General features: G+C 38.0%; 1 protein-coding gene across 6 annotated transcripts in view; it reads left to right on the top strand.

Annotated features, from left to right (window-relative positions):
- The window catches only part of AFAP1 (actin filament associated protein 1), a 100,571-nt gene that overhangs the window by 50,884 nt on the left and 25,909 nt on the right, over positions 1-23,778 (top strand). For all 6 annotated transcript variants that reach the window (XM_072406490.1, XM_072406495.1, XM_072406493.1 and 3 more), the window contains exons 4-8: positions 351-459; positions 3,940-4,151; positions 4,569-4,748; positions 16,827-16,919; positions 18,546-18,627. In XM_072406490.1, coding sequence (XP_072262591.1) covers positions 351-459; positions 3,940-4,151; positions 4,569-4,748; positions 16,827-16,919; positions 18,546-18,627 — 676 coding nt within the window. The remainder of the gene's footprint in view (positions 1-350; positions 460-3,939; positions 4,152-4,568; positions 4,749-16,826; positions 16,920-18,545; positions 18,628-23,778) is intronic.

The raw sequence follows: 23,778 nt of genomic DNA, 5'->3' as shown, positions 1-23,778 counted from the left end.
TTTAGTATTGCCAGGTGAACGTGGGAGTCAATCAAATTAGCATATTTGGGTGAAACATTCCATGGTTCTTGATCAGCTTCCAAATGGATCATATATAGTTAGATCTGGTTCGGTGGTCAGCGAGAATAGAATTATATCTTGGAGTTCTACATCATACATGCATAAATAGGCATTCCACCATGTCAAATTTGCTGCATGTACTGGTCATCCCAGCCAGGCCACTAGAAGACCACTAAAGCAATTTATGGGTCAGTTCGTTATTGGCACCAATGTGTGTTTGTGTTCCTTAATGACATACTATATACAGACATGTCATGTCTGGTAATAACTTGCTTTTTCTTTTTTTCTAGCCACCAGACAATGGGCCTCCGCCATTACCAACTTCATCACTTCCAGAGGGGTATTATGAAGAAGCTGTGCCTCTTAGCCCTGGAAAAGCTCCAGAGTACATCACCTCCAGTGAGTTATCAGTTCCAAGATTGTTGGGATCAAACTACAGACAAGCTAACTTGATGAGGAAAGATTATCTGCTTTGACTTCTAACAAATCCTTCAGCTTTTATCAGTTTATTGTAATATGACCATCTTAAAATGCATTCTGATTGGCTGATGTAGTTTTGTATGTATGTTTACTACCTTCGTTATCGCTATAATACCGCAATTCAGGGCCTTAGAAAAAGGTGTTTCAGTTTATTTAAAAACATATGCGTGTAGATTAAAGGGAACCCAAGTTAGCCTAAATCAAGCTTTTGGAATTAGAAGCCCACTGGTTTTCAGGTGTTGTATAGAATTTTTTTATGTATTTTGTTGTTTTTTATGTATTTTAAATGTAATTATTAGAGGTTAACCTGAAAATATGTTTTCCATTTTAATAATAAACCAGTGGAATTATTAACATTAGAGATTCTTGTTGATTAATGCTGTTTAACAGAGGAACACAGCTGTATTCTGGCCTCAGTTGCAATATAAACAATTTTAATACATCTTGTCAGGACATTAATCTCCTTTACTAACCAAGAACAAGGAGCTTCTACTGCATAAATCATCCATGTGACCACAATATCATCTCTAAAAATCACAGCAGCTTAATACAGTATAACTCCAGAGCAAAGTTTATTTTGAAGTAGGGAAAGGTCACAACCTCTACTGTACCTCTACATTTCTGTTGTCAGGGTACCCATTGTTAAATTTCACTGCAATGGGTACAGGTCACAGTAAAAACATGGTGGAGCTTTTGATCCTTGCAGGGAATGCTAGGAGTTGTAACAACCACATCAGGAGATACATTGTTAGATTGCATGATACCAATTGATGGAATTGATTAATAGCAGGTTAGCCCAATGCTGTCCTCTTGCAAATAATATGGCAATGACTGATAGGACACATGAGTGATTTAGTGAGTTTAAGGACTACACATAGAAGAGGATAAAAATAAAGTTTAGAACGTAAAGTTGCATATAAACACAAGATCATTGTCCCCAGATTTTTCCTTAATACATTTGTTAAAATACCCATGTCTTTATGGACAGTATGTGACCGGAGTAGGATACAAAAGTAATTGTAAATTAATTTTCTTAGCTGATTGCTGATGTTCCTGGAGATTAGGCCAGTGTTGGAAATGTCGGTTTAGTACATACCGTAAAAATGATCTCGTTTGGAAGTTAGATTACAGTGTGTTCTTCCTGCTATGTCACCTACTTCTCAAAATTTGTATTTCTGTTGTGTACACCATAACAAATTAATAATGACTGGTCATGGGCCAAACTGGGGTAGGCCATTATTTTCTGTATTGTGTACAAGGAGTAGGATACTCTTTTTGCAATAGAGAATACCTAAAGATGTAAAACTTAGGCAGGCAAATCATTGAGAAGATACTTATGTCTGCAGCTAAGGTATGGAATTCAAATTACAGCTAAGATATGGAATTTAAACAACAAAGTTAGTAAACATGTTGTTTCTCAAACTTTTTAACATGGGGGAACCCTTGAAATAACTTTTGGGTCCTCAGGTAACCTCTCCTATAATTACTATTATCCACAGCTCACAGTACATTAAATTGGTAGTCAGTAGGGAGGAATGTCTCATACATTGCTGGCTAGTGGTAAAGCTGCCACCCTTACAGATAGCCAAAAAGATCATTGATATCTGTTAAACTGACCTGAGAGTCACAAAATGCTAATTTCTCAAACTCCAGGCAACCTCTTGAGGAATCCTGGTTGAGAAACGCTGCCTCAAAAGATACCTTTGCTATGCCATTTAAAGAAAGCAACCAGTTTGTATTAATCACCTCCCCATCAGTATATACTCTACCTTCCTTTGCTCCATTCATCAAAGAGAGCTAAAGGATATACCCAATACACATGTCATGGAGGAGCATCTGGCTTCATGTGAAAGTGCTGGGCCAGTCAGCACTGTTACATGAATTCCATTTCTCTGCGTCAGCTGCAACTCATGGTTTACACAGAACTTTTACTCCTAGATGCCCCCAGATGGTAAATATTTGTGCCTGTAGAAGACTTCATCATAATAAAACAGTTCAGCATGTGCAAAGATTCACGTAAAGGACCATTTTGGTCATTTTAGCCATGTTGGGTTTGGCATTATTCAGAAAATATAACCCCCCCCCCCCCCCAACCAAGAACTTTTGGAATTTAACTCAAAGGCTTGCAGGATGGGAATGATACGGGAGACCCTTCACTCTTGCCTTTGCAATGCCATTCACAGTCCCCACAATAGAAAAAAGCAATTGTTCAGTGCTGAATAAAAGTTACTACATATTGACTTTTTGTAAGGCGTGTTCCAACTCTCTATAAAGCTTCAGAGAACACTGCAGCCATAACAATAATACTGAACATTAAAAATAAATGCACTGTATGTTAACAATAGGTTAGGGGCAGGGCAGAGTCACCCCAGTGCACTACAGCATATTTAGACCCGGAGATGAAAATCAGAGCCACTAGGCATGTAGGATAAGACAGTCCATAAGTTGTATGTTTTTGTTTGACTAGGGTATACATTTATTATTCATCTTTGGAGGAAGTATTTCAGAAAGAACCTTGGGGAAGAAAAAAAAAAGATACGTTATTACTGGCAGCTACTGAGCCCTTTTGACCTCAGTTCTTGACAGCATTAATGGAATCCAGAATCGGAGTGGCTATTCTCTCCTCCCTGTGATGTTTTTGGCGTCTCTCCTTCTAATCCTCTCGGGGCTTTGGAAAAAGATTGCACAGCTTTTTCTACCACAGTGAAGCTTGGCCTTTTCTCTGCCAAAATACCACACTGATAAAAATGGACGATTTTGTTGTTGTTGATGCTGCTGCAAAACAATCCGTCCCTAAAAGAAACTGTATAGAACCTAGGGAGGGAAACAGAACATGATTAGATTTTGCGGTTTATTTTTTTTGCCGTGAGCCAATAGATTGGGCCATTCTTCTAGAAAGCAAACAGAGAAATATACGAGTGATTTCTCTCCACAGGCCTAGAACATTTTTCACAGTTTGGTACCAGCATGGAGGGTGCGTTTGATCTGTATTGCTTGTTATAAGGCAGAGCTGGATGTCTTCCATCTTGTGATATTGCCTGTTAGATCAACATTAAGATGATTTATTTGTCCAAGGAGCCAAGACTTTCAGCTGAGGGCTTGGCCTAGGCTTAAGACCTCGTTTGTAAAAAAACGAAGCTGAAGAAAAGTAAAGGCTAGATTTAAAGTGAACTAGTTTTTCAACAATGGCAGACCAATGACAAATGAAAAGATTACTGCATTGAGCCTATGATGGTGTGCAAAAAAGTTTGTGCCAGGTACTCGGCTGCAGAATCACTGCTCTCCTAAAAGAAGAATACGTTCATTGTTAAAGTAGGACCCCAGTCCAGCCAAAACTTATATAGATTAAACATTTTCTACGCCTTGTATTTCTTACTTGCTTTTCATTTATTTCTTTAGACTATGATTCAGATGCTATGAGCAGTTCATATGAATCTTATGATGAAGAGGAGGAAGATGGAAAGGGGCAGAAAAAGAGACTTCAGTGGCCATCAGAGGAAGCCTCCATGGATTTGGTGAAAGATGCAAAGATCTGTGCATTCCTTCTGAGGAAGAAGAGATTCGGGCAGTGGACCAAGCTACTGTGTGTCATCAAAGACAACAAACTAATGGTAAATGAGCTTCACTCACTTATTTTATTATATATTCATTATACATCAAATGTTAAATAAGTTTTACCAATGCACCAAAGAGCTGATTGTGGCCTTTTGGTTGCACATTGCAACACATATTAGTGCATTCATGGGCTTAGGTTTGGGATTTAGATATTTGTAAGCAAAATATGTACTGATGCATGTACTTTATAATGAACCTTATTGGGACTGGACTTATTCTATATTTATCTGGAGGGTAAGGAGGAGCCTTTAGGAAGTGGAGGTGGCAGTTATAGTTTTAATGTTTTGTAATCATTTTTCTTATATACGTGATTTATATTAATGTATGTAGGTCATCCAGTTCTCTTTAGTTATTAAGTTTTTTCCCCACTAGTATTACTTATATAGTAATAGCTGTAACATTGTTTTGCACAGTGCTACAAGTCCTCCAAGGACCAGCAGCCCCAGATGGAACTAGTATTGAATGGGTGCTTGGTGTCCTATGTGCCAAAGGACAGCAAGAAGAAGAAACACGAGCTGAAGATTACCCATCAAGGCACTGATGCCTTAGTTCTTGCCGTCCAAAGCGAGGAGCAGGCTGAACAATGGCTGAGGGTATGTGAAATGTTCCTAACACTCTTTTCTTACATGCTAGGGTTCCTCCAGATTTGGGGTCCCTTAAGGAGTAAGCATTGTAAATCAATAACCACTAACTCTTATAATCTTTTCAGATATTTGTAATTACAAAGCAGTGTAGTGGGGCATTTTTCCTATTACCTTTCCCAATGACCACCGATGTATAAGCATTTTGAAAACCTGAGCTAATTCTAGGTCAGGGATTCAGAAGGTAATAAAGGCTGAGGTTCAGTACACCAACCAGACTGCAATGGCAGCTTTTATAACTTCTTAGTAAAAGATCTGCTTTAAGGTGACCAGTGAATAATAATAATGGAGGAAAATATAAACCTAATATAATATATAAACACACTGTATATAAATATAGAGTGTATCTATATATATAAGCCAGATTGTAACAGGTTGTAAGCTAATTTATTTACTTTGGATTTTTTAGCATTTAAAATTTTAGCTAAAAAACATTACTGGCTTACAACATCCCAGCAGCTTGTATCTTCCTCTATTTTGTTGCCATTTTTCATTGGTGTCCACGTGTTTCCAAAGTGACCCATAGAAAATGAATCTTTTCTTACACGTTGGAACTTCAGACTTTTACAACTCTTCCCCACATATTTGAACATCTCATGTTTGAACTTGTCAGACTGGAGTAGGGGGTTATTTGCTTTGTGTAATTTTCACATTACTGCCTAGAGCTTTTCTCTGATATATTAGGATTTCTTTGTGCTCCTTATACTGTCACCATATTTTATACCCATCAGACTTCAGGAATGTACTGTATATAAAACAATGTTTAACTTGTAAAACAGATTACAAGCTTCACTTACCATGAAAGTAAAAACATTCAAAGAAGAAGATATTGTTGTAGGCTGCATTTTAGTCTTCTCTTTTGCACTAATGGCTTCAGTTCCCAGGGCTTCATTTTCATATAATGTTTATTCCACCTAATATCTGGATTACCTTTAGATGTGCGATTTTTTTTTTCCCTATAGTTAAATAGCCTACTGGTTAAATTGGCCCTATCTAGCTTCGCTATATCACTATGTCTATATTGGGGCATTATTATCTCCATCTAGGAATTTACCAATGTCCAAATGTCTGATCAATAAATGGCTGGACTTTATAAGGGATATATATATATATACATACACAGGTCCCCAGATTACATACGAGATAGAGACTGTAGCTTTGTTCTTAAGTTGAATTTATATGTAAGTCGGAGAAGGTACATTATTTTAATAAATGCAATTAGGACAGATGTTTGTCTAAACAAATTAATAGGCAGTGTGGTGTCAGTTACTGTATCAAATCCTCACTGTTAGCTAATCACAAACAAAGCAAAAAAAAAATTATGGAGCCTAGACATAGAGCAAGCTGTGCTTTGATATACAAAAACTAACAACTGCAATTTAAAAAAAAAAAAAAAATCCTGGGTTGATCACAGTGTATGTGTGTGTGTATATGTGTGCACATTTCTTTTTTATTTTTTTATCCCCCAAGCATCTAATATATATATATATATATATATATATATATATATATATATATATATATTAGATGCTTGGGGGATAAAAAAATAAAAAAGAAATGTGATGTTCACCAAACATTCACAACTGAATGTATATTACATGTGCACTTTAAAGGCCAACCATCACTTTCATACCTACCTTTCATGCTTTCTAACACTTCTCATGTTTTTAAAGTTCTTTATCTTGTGAAGAAATATATATTTACCTAAATCCACCATCTAGATCGCGTGATCTTTGCCATATCCAGGTGCGGAGGATCGCAAACCATGCACTGCAGATGTGCCCACAAGATTTGTCCTTGTCAGGCTCACTTTGACATCTTTGCTGTTGGTCCTCTTTAATTCTGAAAGGATATCATTGCTGAACAGTCAATAGGAAGTATGTCTATGTCACATAGGCAGAGACATAGATAGTTTAAATAGGGCCCCGTCATGGAATAAAAGAAAGAAAATTTGGATTGAAGCATCACATGACCCATCGTTTTGAAAGAGTGAATAAAAATGTCTGATGGAAGTGGATCATCATGGAGCTTAGCTTTATTTCCTTCACCAGAGTGCTGTTCTCATTCACCCTAACATTAGGAATTTGCAGTGAGTGCTTCTGTTAGGCAGTTTTATGCAAGCGGCCTAAACAAAATACAATTCATTCATCCAGCTAGTAATTCTAGAGGTCCTGTTTTTTTATGAGTGGAGCTCAAGCAATTTTTGATTTTCCAGCTTGCCGCGCTGGACTTTATTTCAAGTAATACTTTCAAGTTACATTTCCAACTACAACACATTAATGCGTAAAATCTCTGTATGAGCCCAGTTTGGATGAAACTCTGTTATGAAACCTATTACTTCATAAACCTGCAGCACGTTACAGAACAAGGAGGAAAACGATTTAAATCCTTTTCTGGTGCCAAGTGAGATTGTTACTGTTCTAAGTTCTGCTGTCCTAGGCGATCAAAATGCGGGAAAAGATTACTACTGAAACAGTTTTACGATATATGAACATTGATCCGCTCTCTTAGTGATGAGGTGGCAAGGAGCTAGCTTCTGCCTGCAGCAGCCACAGATGTAAAATAGAGCTATAAAAATGTAATACAGTATATAGCTGCAAAAATCTCTCTATAAATGAGATTTACTTTTTAATAATAAAAAAAAAAAAATCATTTTTTCTTAATGTGCTATGCAGATCTAACTTTTTTAAAGTTTCTTTTTTTCTAATACCAAACGCATTCCTTAGGACGAGATGTTTATTGCAAACTGACTACACTCCAGACCAATGAAGATTTTGTATGCAAAGAGGGCAAATCCTGTTCTTTGTCCTGAACATTGTGGTTAATTCCTTTAGTATATGCCAGCTATTAAGCTTAGGGGAGTGGTGGCCAACCTTTCGGACCTCAGAGGCCAGAGCCCCGCGGACCACCAGATGGTGACTGCTGGTTTAGGGGAAGCATTGATATGCAACGACTGGATGCAAAACAAAAGATTTTATTGATAGAACTGCTTGAACATTTGCTTATTATAAACATTGTGTCCTGGATGGTACATGTCAGATGTTAGACAAAATAGGGACAGTGGTGATAATAATCATTCAATAACATTTCTGCAGGGAAAAGTGGAAGGTCTAGGGGGGATCCTGTAGAATATCTGTGCACAAGAAACCTTAGCCATCACGTGTTCTCTGTGATTTCTTTTAGCTCCATTTTATACTGAAGGCTTTCTTTCATTGTCCAGAGTGAGAGTAGGTGAAGGAAGCAGGAAGGGAGGTGGATGTGAAAGGAATGCTTTGGACAGCCCAGAGGTTTTTCTACAGGGTGGAGAACATGTATAATGTGAATTAGACCTGTATGTATTCATGGCATCCACTGTATTCTCAGTTTTCACTTTTTTTGCTTGCCATTCACACTTTTTTGCTGTGCTGTCAGATCCTTCAGGAGAAAAATGTTTCACCTCTTTATAGAAACTTTGTTAGTAACACAACTTTGTGAAACCGTTTTTGTTGCTGTGCCCTACACTTTTAAAGGTGCAGCATTGCACATCAATTCTTTTGGATAAGCAAGCTAATACAACGATTGGCCACTGTATGCAATGCATTGCAGTGTGCAGGGAAACACTTGTGCTTTTTTGAAAAATTCAGTGCTTAGCCATATTGGGAACGATTCCATTTCTGTGATTTGTGAAGAGCATAAATAGCTGCTTCACATTCCTCATAAATGAGACTTTTATGAATCTGTGTTGCCTGAAGCCAGATTGGGGAAAAAGATGACTCAAAGCAGATTATTGTGTGAATAGACTGCACCTTACAGACATCCGGGTCTCTGCTTCATACCACCATCATACATCCCGCTGCCATTCACTCAATGACATGAAGTACAAATATGAAACATCTGTAAATGATTCTGGATTGTAGGATTAAGTCTGTATTTCTAGTGGTTAGCACAGCACTATCTGGTCACGGAAGAATGAGGGCTTGATTTTCAAGGTTTCGTCCGCAAATTCTGAAAACTCCTTTATTTTTTATATAATGATATTAATCTGTATAATAATATATTATTTATTATGAATTCCTTATTTTGGCGCATCTGCAGAGCAATCTGCACATTAAATGTGACCGAGATAGGGCCAAACTGTAATACAGTAACATTATTTTATGTATTTAGGTTCTCCCCAGCCCCTTTTAGCTGGGCGCACCACCCGGAACTTTTCAGTTATCACCCGGCTGTTTTTGGGTGGTTACTGAAAAGCTGGGTTACAATACAGGGGTTGCCACCCACCTACAGCTTCTTCCCACACAGCTTGAAAAAATACTGAATACTGAAGAATACTGAAATAAATGGAAGAACGCATTGTGACTACTTCTGTAGTGTGCATTATTGCATGCCCAAATGTGTTGCATTCATTGTGAATGACCCTGTATACACCAAATAATACAAGCATTACACCCATGAAGCAGCACATCACCATGCATATTCCATGCACATATGTTGGCATGCACATTGAAATAATGTTTAGCATGCTTGTTGCAATGCATGGTGTGGAAAACTGGTTTTAACTCAATCTCTGAAATAATATTACTTGTTAATGTAATTTTTGAAGACATTTTAATAGTTTAAAATCTGCACTTTTTTTTATTAAAAAAAGGCTAGGAGTTATTCCATAAAAATCTTTGTTTAGGAAGTATGAAAATAAGAAGATAGGCTTCTGTTTTTAAAATAAACAAAAGATGAAGCTTCTGGGTAACAGCCACACCAATAATAAGCATTACATTTTTTATTTTTATTTGTACAAGCAAGACCTGAGAAAGATATATCCGCCATCAAGACTTTTGTACTGAATCAAGGGAAGTTTAAATTTGGGCTACTTTTGGATATATGCAGGTAAATTAATTAAATGACCAAGAAAAGGTTGGAATGTTTTTATTGCATGTTAGCCAGGCTGTAATTCTGCTTTAATTAATGGACGGTTAGTGTTTATTTCTAAAAACAGCTCTAATGAAGCTCTCTCCAAACAGTGTTTGTGGTCAGTGTGCTCCTCCTTCGAGGGAAAAGGCAGTAATTACACATAATAAAAGCACAATCGATGATATACAAAGGGCCAAAAGCCATGTTAAGTAACAAAGCAAAGGCTACAGTTGAGGTAAACTAAAGTCTAGACAGTAAACCACATGAATGGCCCCGGGGCTGCTTGTGAGGAAATGTTCTGGTGAAATCACTGTCATTTAAAGTAAAGCCTATCTTGCAGTAATAAACTCAGGTTTTTGACCAAGGAAAGGGTTATGACCCTCCATATTAGAGGATTTTCTGAGCTCATATATTAACTTTGTCCTTTTCTTTATACAACATTGAGCTGATAATCTCCTCCAAAAGAAGAGCTGGCTTTAGTTGGATGGCATTTTCACATGCCAAGTATTTTTTAAGTGAATACTCTTAACTTGAATGAACGTGAATAACTTCCTTGTTTTTGGTTCTCCAACTTTATTTACATGCGGACAAGCATCAACAATTCTTTACTGCTGAGGTTTTTGCTTTTTCCGTTAGTATCCATTCAACCAATTGAACAGTCTCCATTCAACCTTATGATGTTGGATATCATCAACATATGGGAAAATTAGGTATAAAAAAATCCACAGGGGTGGGTAATCCATAGCCTCATTCAAAGTAGTAAGTAGCCAAACCCCCAAATCTTAGAACATCAAATAACAAGAGAAAAGAATATATTTGTATAGAATTGTGAAAAGTTAACAAGTATATTCAATACAATCAGCCGATCACATGGGTTTATTACCTAGGTCCTAAGTTAGCCACTTTGATACTTGGAATATGTAGGACAAAATGCTAGACAGAGGTCGACCACATAATGTTACAAAGTAAAGATCCCAGGAAAAATTAAAATAAAGCTGGATCTCGAGACCCGATGCCTTTTGCCAGTTAGGCTTCCTCAGCGGATGGGGAGAACCAGTATACACATGTGGTGTTCAGGTGTGCCTTTGTCGTTAGTTTTGTAGGGAGTGTTGTATGAACAAAATAGCCTGATTGAGGAATCCAAATGTTTCACTTGGGGTCTGGTAGCCATAAAAGCTATGGAAAAGTCAAAGACAGCACTTGATATAAGGAACTCTATGTGGAGGGACCTAAGTGAGAGTATTTCTATGTAGAAGACCAGAGTAAATAGGGGTTAATAAGCCTACTCGGATTGTTTGAGAGCAGAAATCTTCAGGGGTGACATTAGATGTACTGTATTATATTTTAAAAAGTAAATAAAAATACCATGCCTTAGTGATAGTCTGATTTTACTGTTTATAGTAAATTATCATCACCTAAACCAGACTCAAAAAACGAAGTCACCAGAAGGTAAAACTAATTGACAAAAGAGAAATGCAATGTATTTTATCACAAAATTAAGTCCTGGCCCCTGGTGGCTTCTGTTTTAGCTGTACGCTGTATGGCACATGCTGGAGTTACATTATTAGTGGTTTTCCAATGGCCGAAAAGGATCGCCATCTTCCCAGAAGTCCACCATATAGCTGGTGGCACTTTCCTCTGATACGGCAATGACCATCACTGCAGGGGGATGCATGCAGGTAAGGATGTGCCATAATCTTCAAGTATTCTGTGCATTCCTGAATATGGTAGAAGCTCACCATTCACCGAGTTTAGTTCCTTTTTGGGAATGAAGTTTTTAATGGGCACATTGCATGAGATTGCTCCAGTCTGGCGGGACATGCTTCAGTAGTGATTGGTAAATGCAAACATTTTGTAATCAAAGTGCCCCTTGCTTTAATTATTACCCAGTGAAACTCGTTTAAATTTTTTTAAGTTTCCACTTAAAGCAGCTTACCAATGCTCCTTTTACCTACTTCCCACCTTTGTTTTAAGGAACGTTTAACATAAATATTATTATGGGAAATACAGTGAGTATAAAAACATAATTTTGTTCCCAAAGTTGGGTGGCAGTAGGATTTTTAGTGTAGATCCACCATTTTGCCAACAGTTAGTGAACAGTTTGCCATCACATCACTACTATGTGGCCTAGAGGTTTTGGATACCCTTCCGAATAATTGAACTCAGGGGTCTTCCGTGAACAATGCTGTGAATACTAGAGCATACAAAGACAATTTAGAATATTATGTACTTCCATAACACAAAGTTTGAGGAGTTTGGTGCAGAACAACTCAAATGGCCTGTGCCTTTTCCCATACTGGGCCATCCTCACATTCTAAAATCTAGTGAAAGCTCTCTTTAGGAGGGGCCTAATTCCATAGTAATGCACATTTTTTTGAAACTGGGAGTCCAACAAGCCCATATACAGCAGGTCTGATGCTGAGTTGCCGACAAATATTTGGCCATATGGCCGTCATTAAATGAATTATTTTCATACCTCTTCTGATGTAAAACACATTTTTATCTATACTTTATATGTAAAGATAACAATTTCTGAATAGTGTTCATTGTTCCTTGTAAGATCTGTTGATCACAGCAGTTTTAGGCTGAAAATGTTCTTTCATATAAACATGCATTTTACATGGAGACCAGACCTAGATAATGCAGGAGGTGTGACCGGGGGGAGTGCTTGATTGAGAGCATACATTCCTATGTGCTACTTTGTGCACTTGCCAGTTCACTTCCCAGTGTTTTGTCTGCAGCTTGCATTACACAGAGAGCTTGCCAAAATAACTTAATCAGGGTTGGAAGCCAAAAAAGTCCACAGTGAGTTCAAATGTCATGCAAGAGGTAAAAATAAAAGTTCCAGGATGCTGAGTAATTGGATTCCTTTATAAAGAGGAAAGACTTTGTGTTGTATGCGGTTTAAATAAACCAGACAAAGGAAAAGCATGTCTTCCTCGACATTTTTATGTCACTACAACTCCCAGTAAAATGTGTGAATCTGAGGCCATTTAGTTTTACCATTGCTTTGTGTGGCTCTGTTTGCCATTTTCATAATTTCTAACCATCACCATGTATTCTATGTAAGAAAACCAATGATGCAATGGCTAGGAGTAGTATTTTAGAAAAACAGCTTAGTTAAGTGTACCTTGAGGTGTAATTTGTTTTACCTTATTAATACTAAAGCAATTAATGGTATTATTTCAGTTGGTGATTTTTGAAACTGGCTGTTCCTAATGTTCAGCAGTGCCTCCTGTAACTATAAATCCATTAATATATGTTAAATCAGTGTTTCTCAACTTTTTTAACATGGGGGGAACCCTTGAAATACCTTTCAGGTTCTACTATAATTACTCTCAGTATATTAGTGTGGTGGTTAATGGGAAGAATGCCTTCTAAAGTGCTAGCCATCGTGAAGAATGTCACCCTCTAAGATAACAAAAAAACCTTGGTGTTTAGTAAACTGACCTGAGAGCCACAAATTGCACATTGCTTAAGAAACCCCTCAACCTCTAGAGGAACCCTAGTGTTCCACAGAACCTGGGTTGAGTTAAATAATGCCTCTTTTCCCTGTCTTTCTGTTTCATACTTCTGGCCGCCAGTGCTCTCCAGATTGCAGGGTGGCATGGTGTATAACAGCTCCTTATAGTGCTTCGTCAGCAGCATTCATGCCATGAGTACAGTAGGTGGATTTGGTTTTCATTTCTTTCCCCACCAAAGCTTCATTTACCAACCTTCCCATTGTTGGTCTGGTCAATTTCTATCCTGAATCAAGCTCACTATATTCTTTGGGTGTTTACAGTGTTTCATTAAAATCTATTGGAACAGGAGAAAGGTTCTTCAGTAGGGAAAATACATAAAAGTTGGATAACTAGTGCTGTTGCCTTTTATAATTTATGGGTTTCAGTCCTCTTAGGACTAGTCTAATCCCAGGGTTATAAACCTACCAGCCCTGGTCAGTCTTGGCTTCACCTCTATTTCATGTAAACTCAGCCTCTACAAATCTGCAGTCAGCAATACCTTCTCTTGGGTTCTGAAATTAAAATTTGTGGATCAGGTCCCGGTGTCATGTAGTGGGGATGTTGTGAATCAAAACATCTTTTGACTGCTACTCACATTGTAGATCTGTTGATGGCTGTAATGGTAAACCATGAGATCAAAGAACGATCATGCCACATTACAGCTCACATTCCGTTAAGTCAACCAAACCCATTGTTGCTGTATTTGCATTTGCTTTGGAAGTTCTGTAGAAGACGGCAGTACATAGTTAATTGAATGTATGTAAAATAAAAACTTGGTCAAAATAGCCACAAAGGCTAAATTGGGAGTAGCTTTTGGCAAGTGTTTGTTGCCAGCGTTTGTTGTCTCCAACCAAAGTATGAAATTATTGAAGGTCAGCTAGAGAACATTGATCATAGTTTGATCTGCGGGAATAGAAGTATGATTAATGTTAGGAAAAAGTGAGCAAACTCATTTACATTTTGGCATTCCTCTGTAGCCGCCATGTTCAAGCGAACAATTTTGAAAACCCATGGAGTGTTTTTGTAGCCCATTGGCCATCCTATTTCTGGAAGTTCTCCATACTTTCTACACATTGTTCTTTTAAACAGAAGTCATAGCTTGCATTTTACTCTGTGTTTTATTACATACATTATCCAAGCCAACATTTTTTGTTCCCACAATCCAAAACATTAGATTTGCTGCAAAGCCCTTCTCTGTACAAAAGTCTGTGATTAGTAGTTCTGCTCCATGGTTGTGATTTACTACTTCTTTAACCATTTTTAAGTCTCTTGGTCAGAATTCAGAGGATACACTTTTGTCTCCTTGGAACATTAAGGACTCGCGCTGTCTCTCCACAGTGCATAGAACATATTGTGCCTTTGCCAGCTCTCCTTCTAATCACATATATTTAATCAGAGCCATTGTGCATTTAACACAGAATGGGCTTTGTGTTGCTAGCTGAGCTGAGATTGAAGCTGTCTGTGGGGTAGAGGGGAACTGGCTGTGTTCACAGTTGAGCGCTTAGTCAGCAAGACAAACATCAGCAGTACCCAAGCCAAAAACTCATGAATGTTTAATCTGATTAAAAAAGACAATTTAAGAAATACTTATGTTGCTCATATAAATAATTCTCTTTAAAACCCACAGGATCTTATTTATGGCTGCATCTATGAGACCTACTATGGGAAAACGAAATGATCCTAAGTGGACCTCTTGTTTCCAGCACAGAAATATGCAGTACATTATCTTCTGTAAATTATCTGGAAAAGTTTCTTTCTGCCTAAACAGGAAGGAACGTGTGAATGTATTTTCATTTCTCTTTCTACTGATATGCGGCACGGCCTGTTTTATCTATGCTGTAACCAATATATAGACTGCAATTGCTGAAAAAAGTTAGTTGGCTGGTTGCTTTGTTTATCTGTTTTTTTGGACCACATCATACATCCTACATCACTCACCTATAAGTATGTAGACCGGCACTTCTGATGTTCTGCAGACTTTTCTTGTTGCATATTTGTTATAGGTCAGTGACTCAAAAAGTATTGGAACCAGACAGAGTTAGACAACTAATTTTTTAAGAAGGTCAGCAATGCAAAGCATTGGGGAGACAATCCATCTTTTGTTACAAAATCCCTCTGTTTCTTCTTTAGTTTTTCCTTGGTTTTATCTAATGAAAAGACCTCTAGAAAGATTACTCGTTAAAGTTTTTAAATCAGCAAATTATGCACAAAATTCTACATTCAAGCATCCACAGCATGAGCAGGAATCCCTGTATTACTGTATATTCATAATAATAATTAAAACTGTAATATTAAGTCAATTCAATACATCAAACACAAAGGAGGGACAATGGGATTGGTAAATTCACTAGGATTTTGTAAATTATTTTACTAATGTGCTAATCTGCTAGGCATTAGGTGTGCTGTTTCCTCCCTGTGGAGCAATATATTTCCATCTAGGACTTCCAGCTTCTACTTTTCAGGTGTGAGTAAGTAGGATCAGGTTCTGCAGGAGTAGGCATGTTTGATGCAATAAAAAAAAAGAAAAACTGTACCCCTTTGTTTCAAAATAATACCTTTATTGTTACTGTGATAAATTTAAGAGGACTCCAATTTGGAATTTACCTTGTGGCTTTCTGCTGTGCCCCCTATAACGTGTACTTTGGTAACCTCTTAATCTGTATTGGGTTCATAGCAAAATGTTGACTTCATGACATGTGGCATGTTCTTATTACTAAGCCAGCTAGATAATGTTTAGACACCTGTAGCCCTCACCATAAGCTGCATCTGCTGGCCACACTTTATCCTGTTATCTGCCAAGATATACATTCAGCACAGTTCTCCCAAAGTTTTTCCAAACTATTGTGGCTGGACTAATTAGATCATGATGATCTGTGTAAGAGGTTGTGTCAATGTGTGTTTGTTGATTTAGGGCATTTCCCCCCTAATTACTGCGCCCTGTGTGATGGAAACCAATTAATGTTGCTTTTTGTGGTATCTTGTGTTTTTGTTTAGATTGGTCATGTGAACAAAAAGACTGCAAGCCTTTGTTAGATGTCAGCAGATTCTAATAAAGTTAAAGCCACCAGCAGCAAGAAATAAAACCATCACTTTTGTGTTCACTGGCAAAAATTAAGTACAATGCTTAAAGCTGAACTCTACCTTAAGCCTTACAAATTAGTAATGGTTCCTCTTTTATGGGGAGACACAGCAGGCCAAGGGGTGAATATAATGCCAATTACCCTTCACAAGGACTGGGAGCAGCAGTGAATGATCTAACATTACATTACGTGAAACCTCTGCACAAAGCTTTACACTGGAATACTTCACACATTATAATTATACAGGATTTATATAGTGCCAACATATTACGCAGCGCTGTACATTAAAAAGGGCAGACAGTGATACAGGAGGACCATGCCCCAAAGAGCTTACCATCTAGGAATCTGGAAGAAATACAGAGCACACCAAGATGTATGTAACACACCTCTTGTATTTCGGATGTAGTTGCTGTTCCTGAAGATCAGAATTTTATTTCACCTTAACCTGTATTAAGGAGCTCCATTGACATTTTAGCTTTGGTTATAGGTTGTGTTAAATCTAAATCTCTGTGCTCTTGTATTGGTTCTAATGTTTGTCCGACACTTTTGTTTTTTTTCAGGTTATAAAAGAAGTGTGCAGCAGCTATGGTGGACCTGTGGAGTCCGATGGGCATTCTTCAAGCTCTCCCGTGCCAAAGACAGAACTGGAAAAGGTATAGAGCATATTTCTACACCTATATAAAGCAGTACTGTTGTAAAGCAGTACTGTTCACTCTTAAAGACATTATATCAGTTTTAGTAGCATGTTGTTCCTTCTTTCTGGATAGAATGAGGAAAGGTTAGATCCCCATCATGGTTTTGCACCTATCCATCCAAGTTTTTTCCTCTTTTCTGTCTCATGAAACATTTTCAACAGCACAGGAAGCAGGAGGTTATATCTCTGTAATAGAGCCCCTGATAGCAGTACAATTGCCAGGAGTCCATTTAAGAATGTGTTTATTTCCTAAAGTGTATGTTGTGTCAAAACTAATTGTTAGTTTGGATATCATTGCGGAACCAGGACACTAAGGGAAGATAAATCTCTCTGTAGAAGCCCTGGATAGTCGTAGAACTTGAAAAGTTCTTTGCACAGTGTATCCACAACTGTACATAGGCTGGACATAAACTTTTATACACTTATACACATACATAAGCTTATTTTACACATCAGCGGTTGTGTGGCAGATAAGCTCACAGTGGTAAAACCACTATTGTGAATTAGGTATTAGCAAAATCTTTACCTAGAGAAATAATTTGGCTGACATTGCTGACCTCAATAGATACATGCTTGTACCAGGTTAGTGATTCAAAATCTCAAAACCAATGGGTCAATGTGGTAGGTAGTTTGTTTAGAAAGAGAAGCCACAATGACAGCCTTAGTATTGTTTTTGCGAATGCTAAGGAACTGCACATTTCCCAGGAGCATTGGAGAGTGCCAGCTACCAGGAACATGAGGAGTTTATCTTATAAACAAAGGCGCTTTTAACCTTTGCAGTGTGGAAAGAACTTCACTGCAAAGAATATTGTTTCTGCTATTACACAGTGGGATCTAATACCCTACCCCATCACCCTAACAAGTCAAAAACATACCTGACCCAATAGTCCTGCCTGCGCAGCCTGCATGGCAAAGCACTGACTTTTCCTAAATACTCACTGTCAGGCCCTGCATCCTGTAACCTTCTTTCATTTTATTGGAAAGCTTGTCGTTGGCTTGTACCAGTCCCAACTCTTCATTAAATTAATGGAAATCACTTTTAACATGCATGGAAGAGGCAGAATTTAAAGAAGATTGTTAACAGGCAATTTGTGTCTTAAGAGATCCTAACTTTCATAGTTAGGAGATGAATTTCAATAAATGTAACTGAACTAAAAATGGCATGGGGCCATTCAAACCAGAATGGTTTAATTTAGCACATGTTAACAAGAAGTTCAATGTGTGTCCATTCCATGCTATTGTCATGCTATTTACATCACCACTGCCCATTGGAAAGGTATTTATATTGTTTTTCATGGGTTATAGCACAGGAATGTCTAGGTGTACCACACTATGCATCCCACCACTTCTGGTATAAATAAACTTTTTAAAAAAAAAAAAGTTTTAGAGCAGTCTGGATTAATCTACAAGCAGGTTAAACAAAAATGCAACAGTTGTATGTCTGAGTGGTTGTACTTACCTGGGCAGATTGGAGAAATGGTTTGTTATGCTTCATTAACAATACCCAAGACATTCTACATGTTCTAATGAATTGCTATGAATATACTGTATTTTTTAAAATGTTATAAATATTGTTCCATTCCAGAAATTGTCTTTAGAGAGACCCAGCTCTGACGGGGAATGTAATGTAGAGAATGGAACTGCAGTTGTCAATGGGAAGGAGCCCGGTATGGATTATTTTCTCTTAAATATATCTAATAATATGTCAGTTTATTTGGTTGGTTACCCTGGTTTCAAAACACCCAGCTCTGATATTGATGGGACTCATTTGGGAAATTTAGTTTTGATTCTTTGCTGTTTATTATAATATTGGATTCAATTTAAAAATGTGTGAATCAACATATGATCCCTACATTTTTTTTATTTGAATCCAGTGTTAGAAAATATGTAAAATTTGGCTCAGTCTTTGAATAATAAAGAGACCCCTTAATTCTAAAGCGTACCTAAACTCTTACATTACATAAATGGGTAGACAACTAATTCTCGATCGCCTAGGGAGCGCAAAGCCTCCCGGGATACCTACGTCACGCATGAGCAGTGAGATCGGCAAGTTTTTTTTCCCATCCTACGTCACCCGATCTTGTGCCTGGGTCAGGTGACGTAGGATGGAGAACCTAGAAGAAGAGACAAGGATGGCAGTGCACCGGCTCAGGGACAACACATGACCCAATGCAGGAAACCCCCGGATGGATTGGACTGCCCTGCCGGATTGAAGGTAAGTGTATTTTTTTTTTTTGCAGTTTTCAGTTTAGTTCCTCTTTAAGGACTTCAAACTTGTTGCATGAATAAAACTAATAGCTCCTATAACTGTTATACTGGCCATACAAATGGCGGTTTTTCATGTAATTAACTGCTTGATTTGATTGTTGTAATCAGACAGATGTTTTAAACGATCATACAGTCCAACCCAAATGGTAAATCCAAAGTTTATTTTGGAAAAAAGTAAACAAAAACTAAAAACAAATAGTTCTAGAATCAACTGATTGTTCCATGCCTGATACACATGGCTTGAAAAACATTTAAGTTTTCTATCTGATTGACTGCTAGTGTTTCTCAACTAGAGTTCCTTCAGAGGTTACTAGGGGGTTCCCTGAGCCATAAGAAATTTGTGCCTCTCAAGTCAGTTTAACTTATACAATAATATTTTTGGCTATCTATAAGAATGAGATTCTTCCTCATGGCCAGCAATATATTGTAGTAGGAGACATTCTTCCTACTGACCACCTCACTAGTATACTGTGAGCTGTGGCTATAGTAATTGTAGTAGGGGTTCCCTAAGGCTGGGTACACACATGCAATAATTGTCATTGGAAAGGATCTTTCATGATCCTTTTACTCGACTGCACAATGCATGAACGAGTGTTGTACATACAGCACCGCTCTGCTGTATGGAGAGGGGAGAATGACGGAGCAGCACCATGCTGCGCTCTTTCCCCCTTCACTTGTATTACTATCGTTCGTCGTTCGTGAATCCGCCAAGACGGTCTTTCAGATGAAGAGCACTGTGCATATGTCAGATTCTTGTCCGATAATCAGCCCAGGGCTTGCATGTGTGTACGTAACCCAAGACCTGAAAGCTTTTTCAGGGGCTTGAAAAAGGCTGATCTACTACTTTAGTAATTTGATAATGATCATAATAGTAGTAAATTCAATAGAACAACTTGTTCTGAATATTGAAACATTTATTTCACATGACAATTAGATGTGTATGGTCACCCTAATATAGGCACTAACCACTTGTTTCCCTCATGGAAAGTGTCTGTAATATTTTAATATAGTAATATAGACCAAACAATTAAAAGGCAGCTAAGCAGATGAAGTTTATTCAACAGGTCCCCAAAATACTGTTGTAGTTGAAGAAGCTCTGTCACTAACCTAAAATTTAGCAGGTAATAGGACAGAAAAATTAGGTATTTAAATACTTGCTTGTTTTTCCAGTAACCTAAGGTTCCTCTTAAGACTAGGGGTTGTTCATGAATTGATTCAGTTTGAGTTTGTATGGGTTTCACATGTACATTTGCTTTTCATCTTACTATTAGCCCCCGCAGTGAAGTTGCTAGTACAGACTGGCCTAGTTCCCTAACTGTAGGAAAGATTCTATTTTCCATGGATGAAATATATTTCCATTCAAGTAGATTTCCTCTTCCATGGTAAACTTTTCACCTTTAAAGTCTCGTTAAAAGTGAAGGTGACTGTGTGTATTCGCAGCTTGTTCTGAATGATTTCAATGGGACGTTCTGCCACGTTCTGCGTCTGGTGAGATGGAATTACTTCCTCATCTTCCCCCTGGGTAGACCACCCTGCCTCTTTACAGCTCCATCCCTTGTTCTCTTGTTTCCCATTATAGAAAGAATTCTTCCATGCTGTATTTCATGTGTGTCAGTGGTTCCTGTATGTCTGGTCTCTGCTTTCCAGCAAGTTCCTTCATCAACACGTATCCTACATTGTCCTTTTCTGCTGTCATTGCTTAGGCAACAAAGCATATTTTAAGATAATATTGCAGTATTTACCATAATCTGATCTCCATGCAGATAAAAATTTAGGTTTTGCAGCTCTGTATTCAAAAATACTTCCTTAAGGCTATTTTAAGACCGAAAGCATCACCAAGACCACTGATTCTCATTGTAACAAATGAGCCTTTGTTGAAAACTTGATTATGGCATTCATTTACCAGCGATGTGTTTGCAGCAGCAAATTTGTCTCTTTATTAAGATGCTCCATGTTGCATCCCAAGTCTTCTGCTGAACCGTTTATATTGTTCTGGATAAGAAACAGTTTACAAGTACCAACCAAGCAGTTTTTAAAGTAGAAATGTCATAAAGAAAAACACCTTTACAGGTGGAAAGCCATTGATTTCTCCACGATCCTGGTCCAGTTGGTTCCGAGTTTCCCTGTATTCCTTCTTCCCTTTGAGGGCTGGACAGCGGGCGCTGCCATCTTCTTCCTTCTTCTTGTGACATCACCCAATCCCACACTGATGTTTCAGCCATGCGGTAGCAGAATGACTGAAAGATGATCCCATCTGTGTGTTGTTTTTCCTTTAACTGTCAAGTCATAGGGTAAGCAAGGGAACAAGACCTGTAAAATCCCTACACAGTTATTGTCCCACTTACATTTCTGACATGGTTAAAAAATACTCCCCCAGCCGCTCTCTCCGCTCCTCCAATGACCTACTAATGACTTCCTCACTCATAACCTCATCACACGCACGGTTACAAGACTTCTCTAGAGCTGCTCCAACTCTCTGAAATGGTCTTCCTCGTCCTATTCGGCTTGCTCCTACTTTCTGCTCATTTAAAAGAGCACTCAAAACTCATTTTTTCAAACTTGCCTACCTGTCTCCTTCTGTCAGCTAAACCACCACTACTTCCCACCACTACATATCGCCCATCCTATTGTGTGTGAAACTCCCCCACCTACTAGATTGTAAGCTCTTGGGGGCAGGGTCCTCTCCTCCTGCTTCACTGACTGTATTAGTCTGTCATTTGCAGTCCCTATTTAATGTACAGCGCTGCGTAATATGTTGGCGCTATATAAATCCTGTTTAATAATAATAATAATAATAATAAAAATAATAATAAAATAAAGGTGAAGATACGGGTCCCATTTCTTTCCAAGCATTATTTGGCTATGGAGAAGGGCAATGTAAATCTGGGGACTGGACAGAAAAAAAAAAATGTGCACACAATGCAACACGGTTCAGTATAAAAATGTATAGATAATATATAAGATGGATCCCTCAGTGGCTAAGTTTAGCACTCCTTTGCTATCTGTTGCTGCACTGTACAAATATAGAGAAAATAAGTTGCTGTAGGCAAAGATCCTTTAGTATTTCTGCAGCCACTATCCTTATAAAGAGGTAACCGCTTGTTAACTGGCAGGGCTTAATTACAACAAATTCCATCACAGTGAGCTAATGACAGTGATGTAGAACCTACACAGTCACTAAGGGTTTTCAGTCACTAATAATTATTTCTAACATTCTTATCAGCGGAGACTTTGGAAGCCTGCTGGCTAATTGCGTATGAAGTGCGTATGAAATAGGAGTTGAAGTTAGTTTGTCGTCTTCTTATTAGAACCGTTTCTGTAAAGAAGGGGGAGAGAATGCAGTATTTGCAACCCATCATATTGCAACATTGATAACAATGGTATAGAGATTCTGCAACTGAAATATAGAATTTTATTGCAACAATGCTCCAACCTTACCCAATGTGTTATTACATTAAAGCAAACCCAGTGTTCTCCCCAGACCATTTTAGCTGGGTGCACCACCCAGCAATTTTCAGTAACCATGTGCAGTTTTTGGGTGGTTAGTGAAAAAATTGGGATACAATATTGGGCCACCACCTGCCTACAGCTCTTCACACCCAGATTTGTTTCTAGGGAGAATACTGAATCCTGTACTTTTCTTAGGTAAATTTTCAATATTTATTACAGATTCACTTTAAACTGGGAATGGATCTGGTCCAGGATTAAAGTTATTTGCAAACTAACAGCAAATGATTTAAAGAAATCCATTTCAGGTTTACTGGTTCACCCATGTTAGTCTATCATCTCCAGCCTTATGGATCCTTAATGAATCAGGTCTATTGTGTTCTAAACTAACACAGATTTATACTGAAGATGACTTTTAAGAAGCAGCCTAAAATCTTTAGTTGGCTAGTTGTGCCTGAAGGTTATCCTTTTGTTGAGACCACTTGGCCAATGCCTGAGCACTGTCTGTGGAAAGGACTCTAGGGATTCTTTGAGACCAGGATTTTTTTTAGCTTTTTTTTCAGCAGCACTTTAGGAATGTTTTAGGCCTATTTTAGATTTGCAGTCAATTTCAGTATCGTAACATCAACTGTGCTTCAATTCAACTGTAAGGGAGTGGTTGGGAACCACTTTGTGCACATGGTTACAGTTAGTTGCAGCATGGTTCCTGGAAGTGACCTGAAGTTTCTGTGGCCATTCAATTGCTTTTTTTCCTCTTGAGGAAGCAGCAGCAATTTGCTAGGTGCCTGCCAGCAGCTTACTGTGCTATTTGCAGCCTCAAGTCTGAAATGGGCCTTAAGGTAATGTGTTCAGTACATATTCTGAAAATTGAACATCTTTATCCATTTAATATAAGAAATAAGATACCTTTTTTGCACTATTTATCTTGGGAATGGATATCTTTGAGTATAAAGGCCACTTTGGAATGAAAGTAAATTAATGCAAATGATTGTTCATATATTTTCTTCATTTTGGATCCCATGAGCAGTGCAATAGCTTATCGTTGAAGGTAGCACTCAGTTGCGGTGCTTAGATTTTGAGCCTGCTTGCCCATCCTAGTTCAT

This window comes from Pyxicephalus adspersus, chromosome 3 (assembly GCF_032062135.1).
Source record: "Pyxicephalus adspersus chromosome 3, UCB_Pads_2.0, whole genome shotgun sequence".
Taxonomy (NCBI): domain Eukaryota; kingdom Metazoa; phylum Chordata; class Amphibia; order Anura; family Pyxicephalidae; genus Pyxicephalus; species Pyxicephalus adspersus.
This window is presented reverse-complemented; position numbering and strand designations above follow the sequence as displayed.